Here is a 9482-nt window from a genome sequence, read left to right on the forward strand (position 1 = left end):
AAATGACAATTTGTATAAGAGATTTTTTAAAACATTTTTATGATGTAACTAATGAATTATCGAATATTTATTGTAATTTAGCTTAATTAATGACGATTAGTGATTATTTTACAAAATATAGAAAAAATCCACAATTTAAAAGTATTATTGAAATAATGGAAAATAAATTAAAAAAAAATATTGGGAGAACATTTCTCCTCTTTATTGCTTAGCTACAATATTAGATCCTATGATTAGGAAAGATGGTTTAGATATTTTACTTGAAACATATTGTGAAAATATGAATGTTGAAATTAGAAATAAAAATGAAGAAATTAATAGTTTATTATTTTAAATGTATAGTTTATATGAATCTGCAATAACGGGGAATAATAAAAAATCTACAACTTGTACAACTGCATTTTCCACTTTTGAACTTGAGTCTAGTAGTGGAAGAGAAAAACTTTTTTATTTAATAAGTAAGAGGCAGAAATCCATTGCATCGACAACAAATTCATTTATTGAACTTAATTTTTATTTACAAGCAGATTTTTTTTTTTTTTTTTTACTTTAGGTGATTCTTCCTTCACCTTAGAGGGAACAAATAATTTTGATATTTTATCCTAGTGGAGTGAACATGCAAAAAATTATCCAGTTCTCGTTGCCATGGCACGTGATCTACTAACCCCTCTAATGTTTACAGTTCCATCATAGTCTTGTTTTAGTGTAGGTACTAGGGTGTTGGACAACATGAGAAGCTGTATGAATGATGAAAGTCTAGAGATATTCATCTGCTTTAAAGATTGGTTGGATGCTGAGGATTGATTACAAGACAAAGAAGGGCATGACACTAGACTTGATGTTTCACTTGAAGCAGATGATCAAAATCAAGAACAATAGGTGAAAAATGATGAAATCAATATTTTTTGTATACTTAATAGTTGTATAGCATTTTTTCAAATTATTGTAAATTTTGTTTTAATTTTATTTGATATTTTTTAGTAATGTAATTTTTATTTTCAATTTGTAATTATATTATACTTTTTATATTTTATTAATATATTCCATTTTCCAATTTTCATATTTCATTCATCCAACCATTGTATGCTTTGTACCATTCAAATTTAAATGAAATAAAATTCCTATTTTTCTTTTAATTTGTTATTCACTTTGAGTATTTGTTTCTTTGACTTCTTATTTGGTTAAGTATTTTCTTTTTTCATTTCTTTGTTAGATTTCTTATTTTTTCAAATAGTTCTCAAATGAAAGTTAAATATTTTTGTTTTATTTAGAAAAGAAATAAAAAATCAAAAATATAAAAAACAAAAAAAACAAAAAAAACCATTCTGGCTCGATTTGGCCTACGCCTAAGGCCTGGCATGACCTAGGATGGCCCGCACTTTGCATGGGAGATCGGCTTCCATCAGGGCAAACTTGTGCTCTCACCATTCTAACAGCCTTTTCCAACCTTGCATTAAGAATATCTCCCCATGAAATAAAACATATAAGCACAGAAATATTCTCAATGCAAGGTAGTAAAGGCTGCTTGAATGGGCTTTGCCCCGACTAAAGCCGAACTCTTTGCATGGGCTGTAGGCGAGCCATGCCGTGTTGACCCGACATGACCCGTTTTACACCTCTAGATAAAGTGGGTGAGAAGCGCATAGTTGGGGTTCGTTAGAGGAGGCTGAATTGCAAGCAATCTATTAAGGAGTCTCTTTTGCAAAGCGATCATATTATGCGTTCCAAGATAAAGCTTCTCTTCCTTAGTCTTGCCTCTTTTACAAGAGACCAAGATATTATTACAAAATTTTATCTCTTCATCCTTTTGCTATGTAAATAGAAAATAAGGGAAAATTCCTGATTAGTACCCTGTACTTTGGCTCAGGTGACAATTTAGTCCCCAAACTTTAAAATACGACGATCCAGTACCTGAATTTTCAAAATGTGACAATCCAGTGCCCGAACTTTCAAAATGTGATAATCTAGTACCTATTGTTAATTAGTATGTTAATCAGCATTAAGTGACATTTGAAAAGTAAAAAATGCCATTTGAATCCCATCTAATTCTCTTTATCAACCATCCTAACATTGACAAAAACTTGAATAGTCCCAAATCATAGCATCTTCTATTCAAAAAAGTTGATAAATGTTTAAAACAATCTAAAATTTGGGACTCTTGAATGATTGACAAAAAGAGATAACATTTTTAAGACATTTTTTACTTTTTAAATGTCATTTAACGCTGATTAACGACAAGTACTATATTATCACATTTTAAAAATTCAGATACTAAATTATCACATGTTGAAATTTCCGATACTGAATTGTCTCATTTTAAAATTCCGGAACCAATGTCCCTACACATATTACTCATATTACAGTGCAAAGGGCAAAAGCTTTGAATAGGGATATTTTTTCTTTTCCATAATACCATGTGAAGAACTTCGTAGATGTTACAGTGTTATAATATTTTTCCAAAAAAAAAAGAAAAAAGAAAATAGAACAAGTCTTTTATCTGTACATAATTGAGGTATGATTTGAACCCAAGTTCAGGCTATGGAATTTTCCCCATCATATAAAAAATAAAATCAAGCCCAATCTAAACCGAAGAGAGATTTTCTACTTTGTCGTGGGACCTATCTTCTGTCAGCAATTAATCACCACGTGGCTATTACTTGCCTCTTACGCATCAGTTGCCATTCAAAACCTGAACTTATTTCTTTTTTGGTGAACCCTCTATCACCATCTAAAATTTATTATTGATGTTTATTAAGCCAAACCGACTCATTTATTAACAACAATCCCCATATACTAATTCCACACACACACACCGTTTCATGATTCATCAACTTTTCGCCCAGACAACATCGCCTGACCTCACCCACTCCTTCCCTTTATTCTTCTTTTGAGGGTCGATGGCTTCGTTCGCTTCCTCAAAATCCTTATCTTTAACTGCCTTTCCCTGTCTCCTCCTCCTCCTCTATTCAGTTTCGCCGTTAAGAGCCGCTGACGGTGACGATAAGCCGTCGGCTTATGAAGTTCTCAACGAGTTCGAGTTCCCGTCAGGTATCCTTCCAAAAGGGGCGGTAGGCTACGATTTGGACAGGTCCACCGGAAAATTCTCCGCCTACCTGAATGGTAGCTGCAGCTTCTCCATTCAGGGTTCCTACAAGCTCGCATACAAATCGACCATCACCGGGGTAATCTCCAAGAACAAACTCAGTAACCTGAAGGGCGTAAGTGTTAAGGTGCTCTTTCTGTGGGTTGACGTTATCGAGGTCACTCGGGAAGGGGACACGCTAGACTTCTCGGTGGGGATCGCTTCAGCCGGTTTCGCGGTTGATAACTTCGAGGAGAGCCCACAGTGCGGGTGCGGATTTAACTGCGTCACTCGGACTGCGCAAGCGAGGAAGATGGGAGCAAATTCATTGGTTTCTTCTTCTTAAATCCTAATTCCCGTCTCCGGGCAATTAAAGGCAAGGTTGTTAAATTATTTCAAGAGCTATCAATCATCAATGTCTGATTCATCTGTATGGTGGGTTTTCTATTTCTCTTCTTCAATCTTGATTCTTGATCCCCTTTCCTTTTCTAAGATGAGCAATCTGTAATCGATATTAAACTTTTATTTTGCACTGTTCTTTAAATTTAACTTTTTGTTGATTATTGTTGGTTTATTGTTTATCCATCTGCTCCCGTTGTTGACTTTTATCGTCACGCAAGACCGAAGACAGCCTAATAAAACAATTTTTTAGTTCTGGAAGAGTACACCATGAGTTCATGACTATGGTTGTCCACCACCTCTTCACGTGACACGTTATATGAACTAGCGTGTCACGGAACGATATCCCATTATCCCTATAGACAACACCGCACACAGGCTGTACAACGGAGAAAGCCAACTTTTTTCCTTATTAGTTTTTTTTTTTTTTTTTTTTCTGGGTCTACTTCGAGCCTGCATTGGAGTAAAGTTTTGCCACGTGGAGGGATGTCGTGGTATAATCGGACCTATTGCCACGCGGGCCTACTGTAATGACTTTTTAGGACTGTAATAGTACGTTAAATGAGCATTTATAGTGTCAAAATAGGTTTTAATCTTTGAGCACTTATAAGTATTTTGACAAGTGTCAAAATAGGTTTTAATTTTTTAGGATATTTTAAGTGACAGATGTAAAAAAATTTTGGAAAAATGACTGATTGGGATGCGGTTTATAGGAGGACTAGACTATGGGGTTGTAATTCAGAATTCGAGCAGCGGAGTAATAATTTGGGAAAATTCCCGATCGCTCGAGTAATAATTTGGTCCTGAATTTCAAAATGCAACAAGCTAGTACTGTGACAATCCAGTACCTTACAAAAAAAATTCAATGGTTTCAAATCTTAGCCTCTTCTATACAAAAAGAGCTGGTGATTGTTTAGAAGAATCTATAACTTAGGACTGTTCATTTTACTTTAATGTTTGGATGGTTGATAAAGAGAATTAAACGGCACTTTTGACTTTTCAAATGTTACTTAACGGTTGATTAATGATTGGTATAGTGTATTGATTGGGAATTTTCCCAATCACTAGATTGTCACATTTTGAAGGTTTGGGTCACATTTTAAAGTCTAGGGACCAAATTGTCATTTGAGTCAAAGTATAGTGTACTGATTGGGAATTTTCCCAAAATGTTTTACAACGTTATGCCCATGGTTTTTAAAATCGACCCGGTCAGGGGTCTGGTTACTGGGTCGAACGGTCTGACTATTTGAACGGTTTGAATGGTTAACCGCCTAGTTCAGCGGTTCATTGACCAAAATCAACGGTTTTGGGGGAAATCCAGTTTTTGGGAAAAACGGAATCGGTCACCTAACCTATTCCCGATTTTTCTAGTCCAATCGTCCGATTGGGTCTGGTTTTGAAAACCATGGTTATGCCTATCAAATCCAAAGTGGTATTGAAAGCGTTCGATGGGAAGAGAAAAGATGCCTTACCCATGTGTCAAAGAGGTCGGTCATTATATATTGGGATGGATATAAAAACGTGGGCCTATAGTGGGCAGTGCGGGTGGAGCGGTGGAGGACACAAAATGATAAGAAATGTTTGGTTGGGTGGAATTAGAATTCCATTTTCATTCTTGTTGGAATGGGGATTGCCCTTTCCTTGGAAATTAAATCTCATTTCTGCTGATATGTGATAGGCCTTGAAACAATTTACCCTTGTCATGATGAAATGAAACCACTAAAGTAAAGCCATTGATGAAGCCCCAAATACTTGATGTATTGTTATTTGGAAATCTCATTTTTGAGAATGAAAAATCTAGCCAATCCTTGAACTTTGATGTTGTTCATTAATACTTTACCTTATTAAATGCCTATGTAGTTTCATATAAGAGGAGGATGGTAGGATAATGAATTAGGGAAGAAAATGTTTTGACCATTTCCACGTTATAAGTCTGGACAAAGAGGGAAGTCTTCTTCCCACACACAGTTTCTCACGGTACACAGCAAAGGAAACGAAATTATTGCTTGTAATGTCATTGAATCAAATGAAAAATGGATGTAGGATAGATTTATGAATTAACGGATGAAAACCTGTTTAGGTTATCATTCATTTCAAAGTAAAATGGGTAATTCTTTTTTTTCCAAGCAGAGTCAAAGTTTTCACCGGTTTCAAATTTTTATTTAGGCTTAGATTAAAAAGAGTATAAATATAAATATGTAGAGCGCAAAACCTTACATTTTTGTAAATTAAATCACCACAAGGGAGGTTGCTCAAATTTTGATGAATAAACCCCAGTTCACCAGCGAGCGTTGCAAGTCGTCGATCTCGTTGACTGGTAGGCATCCTCCGATTATAAATCAAAATATAAACCTACAGCCACGTGGTGAGCTCCGCTTCTGGTAGTTGAAATCACGAACTACCTGGCGCCTCACCCACACATCCTATCATACATTGGAAACATCTGCTCGTGAGGCGCCCATTTGTGACGAGCCGATCCCGTCACCCCTTCTAAATTCCGATCTCTAATCCAATATAGGTAGCATCGTCACCGTGCACCGAAACAAAAAGGTTGAATGAGATCACCTTTTAATTTTTACACAGCCATCCGATTGGAGTAAGTTATTGATATCTCTTAATCTTCTGGTTTTAAAGAAGCAGATTTACGTGATACCAGTCTCGCGGAATCATCTCCATCATACATATCCTCTGGGCTCTGATCCTGGCGCCGAAGGCCGAGCAATCTCCCTTGGAGAGACAAAGACTAGACTAGAGAGAGATGATGAACTTGTTCGGAGTCGTTGGACCTAGATCCGTATCTAATACGGCATGTCTGTCTACCAGACTCGCCTGCCTAACGTTTTTACTATTGCCGCTGTTAACGGCCGCCGACCATACACCGACGGTCTATGAGGCCCTTGAAGATTATGACTTCCCCGTGGGTATTCTCCCAAAAGGGGTCATCGGTTACGATTTGGATAAAACTACCGGCAAGTTCTCTGCGTATTTTAATGGAAGTTGCAGCTTTTCTATCGAGGGTTCGTACCACTTGACTTACGGCTCCACCATTAAAGGCCACATCTCCCGAGGAAAGCTCACCAAGCTAGAGGGTATTAGTGTTAAGGTGTTCTTCTTTTGGCTTAACATTGTCGAGGTTGTTCGGCACGGCGACGATCTTGTATTTTCCGTCGGCATCACTTCTGCTAATTTCGCCGTTGATAACTTTGTGGAGTGCCCGCAGTGCGGGTGTGGTATGGATTGCGTCAATGCCCAAGTAAGGAGCATTCGAATCAACCCTTTTGCTTCTTCTTCTTCTTCTTCTTAGGGATGTTGTCTTCAACTAGAGAGAGAGAAACAAAAGAAAACATTTCCGTTTTCTCCATATTGGAATCCATTCTATTTTTTGTTCGTTTATTTCATATTAATCGGCATTGTCATTTCCTATTTATTTGAATTATGTTTCTATGTCTTGGTCTGGGCATGGTTTGTTGGGTTCTTTTCTCTATCTTTTGTCTGCTTGCGTATTTTGGTTCTTCTCATGGCTATAAAGTTCCCTTTGGTTTTTCTTATAGATGACTATCAGATAATACAAACCACCCAAATAGAACAACCATAGGAAAATGTAAACCTTTGATTGCAACTTGTAACACGGGGTATGGAGTATGGACTTCCATTTTAGTTGGTGAGGGCCAAAAGGTTTTGGATTGAGGAAGAAAGGACAATGGGTTTGATTCTGGATGTTGAATCCTAGTGATGCTCTTGCACCTGATTTTTCTGTTCTTCTTATCTGCCTAACCAAAATTTTTATGGCTGGATCCTGATATTTTCTCTAACTCGTTAACTTAACTCATTATAAAATCCAATTAATAGAAATATAGTAGCAAATTATGTTTCTAGTACTGGCCTCGTAGTGCTATAGTCTGGTTATCCCAATATTTACTAAGGGTCATTTTATCTTCGGCATGGTTATCTTAAGTCTTGGGAGGGTAAACTGGATACGGATCTAGCCTTTCATAATGATAAAACAAATTTATAAAATAATATTAGGGGAAGGGTCAAAGTGGCAAGTCACAATGCAATTCAATCAGTAATGAATTCCTTAGAACGTTCTTTTGGCAAGACAGTCAGCTATGGAGTTGGTTGATTGATATGAGAACCCATGAGAATGAGATTTTTATCCTGGATTCAATTATGATAATATCTAAGGCCTAGTTTTTTTTTTTTTTATTTTTTTTCTTTTTAACCTTTCATTTTCATATGCATAGGATATTATCCAGTAGATAATATAATAGATTTTCTGTGTCTAGTGAAGACAGCTTTGTAGTAATTCAGTGACTTCACTTGTTCAGACAGTAGTTCAGAGTACAGAGGGTTGGGTTGTTTGTAAACTTGTGATCAATGGTGCTAGTTTATTTCTTATATTGCCCAGACTAGAGCTGCATTGGTGTTGACTTTTTTTATCTAATTTTTTTGAGAAAAACCAGGAAGTCTTCATTACTTCAGCGTGTAAATGCAACTGTGGCCTTCCTCACTGGTAGAATGCAAAAAATAAGTTCTCATCCGGTGCAGTGGACTATCAATGAAAGCATAGTATTCTCTGGTTATACACGCTTTCTAGGCCATTAATGGGCTATATTGATTTGTGAAATTTGTTTTGTGGTTGTGCCTAGATTTTGAGCTCTTTATGGGGATATCTTTATGGATACATCTCAAGGTTATGACCATGTTGTACCCTTTAGGACCATAAGCTGCAGACCTGATAGATTTCTTTTCTACTATGGCTGGGTGGAGGGATTTCCCAATCTGTTAGAGGAAATACACCCTCGTTGCACTTCAGATCACTGACCTATCATTGTTGAACACTGATTTGATCATTAAGGCTATGATTGGTTTGAAGGAAAATGCAGGGAAAGGTAGGGAAACTTTTACAAACCTTGTATAGGTTCCCCTGTCTTTCCCTTCCTTTCCCTACCTTTTCCTTTAAACCAAACATAGCCTAAAGGAAAGTCCCCTTTCAGACTGGAAAATTGTGGGCCTTACACAAGGACTTCAAGAACAATGTAGCTGGTTGGTGGGAGGAATGTAGAGGGCTGGGCTGGCTTTAGGCTTTTACAGAAATTAAAATTCCTAAACAGGAAACTAAAATCTTGGGGCGAAGAGTATAATGCCTTTGAAGATGAGAAAAGGAAAATTCTTATGGAACTGGATGAGTTCATGTAAGGAAACAAATTGACACTTTAGATGATTCAGGCAGAGGAAGAAGAGCTGATTTGAGGAAATTATGGGAGAAGGTAGTTAGAAAAGAGGAAATTTTTTGGAGGCAGAGATTGAGAGTGAGATGGCTGAAAGGAGGAGACAAATTCTAGATTCTTCTACGTTTATGCCTAAGGAAGACGCAAGAAAAACTTCATCTCTAAATTGAAAGTGGACCAAAGGACACTGTAGAATACTAAGGAGATCACTGAAGCTGTTCTCCTCTACTTTAAAGGCTTTTACTCTAGGGAAAGACCTTGTCAGTATTTCTTGAGTAGATGGGAAGGATCGACCCTGGCATTGGATAAGAAATCTTGGTTGGAAAGAAGTTTTGAAGAGATAGAAATCAAATAGGCAGTTTTTAGTATAGATGGATTCCCCTTATTCTTCTTTCAAAAGTGTTGGGACATTGTTAAAGAATGCTAGAGTTTTTCAGGGATTTTCACTCCTCTGCCATTGTAAACAAAGGCATAAACTCAACTTTTTCTTTGTCTCATTCCAAAGAAAGGGGGAATTTTGGAGGTCAAGGACTTTAGACCAATAAGCTTGGTAGGGAGAACCTATTAAATATTGACCAAAGTGCTAGCAAGAAGACATAAAGAAGTCCTAGGTGATTTGATTTCCCCAAATCAATTTACCTTTATCAAAGGAAGATAGATTGTGGACAACATTTTAATTGCAAATGAATGTGTGGAAGACAGAAAAGCTTCTGGGAAGCTGAGGGTTCTAGTCAAATTAGACATTGAAAAAGTATATGATAAAGTGGATT

General features: G+C 36.8%; 2 protein-coding genes across 3 annotated transcripts; both read left to right on the plus strand.

Annotated features, from left to right (window-relative positions):
• Window positions 1-2897: 2897 nt before the first annotated feature.
• On the plus strand, window positions 2898-3428 carry LOC104606192 (uncharacterized protein At5g01610-like). Its single transcript, XM_010271280.3, has one exon. The coding sequence runs from the start codon at window positions 2898-2900 to the stop codon at window positions 3426-3428; it is 531 nt and encodes a 176-aa protein (XP_010269582.1).
• A 2347-nt stretch (window positions 3429-5775) lies between these two features.
• On the plus strand, window positions 5776-6925 carry LOC104606191 (uncharacterized protein At5g01610-like). Of its 2 annotated transcripts, none has more exons than XM_010271279.3 (2): window positions 5776-6031; window positions 6116-6925. In XM_010271279.3, exon 2 carries the CDS (start codon window positions 6240-6242, stop codon window positions 6783-6785), a length of 546 nt encoding a protein of 181 aa, XP_010269581.1. In that variant the 5' UTR covers window positions 5776-6031; window positions 6116-6239; the 3' UTR covers window positions 6786-6925. The 2 variants fall into 2 exon arrangements, with proteins under 2 accessions (XP_010269581.1, XP_088760100.1); XM_088903974.1 differs by having other exon boundaries at window positions 6122-6925.
• The last annotated feature ends 2557 nt before the right edge of the window (window positions 6926-9482 follow it).

This window comes from Nelumbo nucifera, chromosome 4 (genome assembly GCF_055504915.1).
Source record: "Nelumbo nucifera cultivar China Antique chromosome 4, China Antique-T2T, whole genome shotgun sequence".
Taxonomy (NCBI): domain Eukaryota; kingdom Viridiplantae; phylum Streptophyta; class Magnoliopsida; order Proteales; family Nelumbonaceae; genus Nelumbo; species Nelumbo nucifera.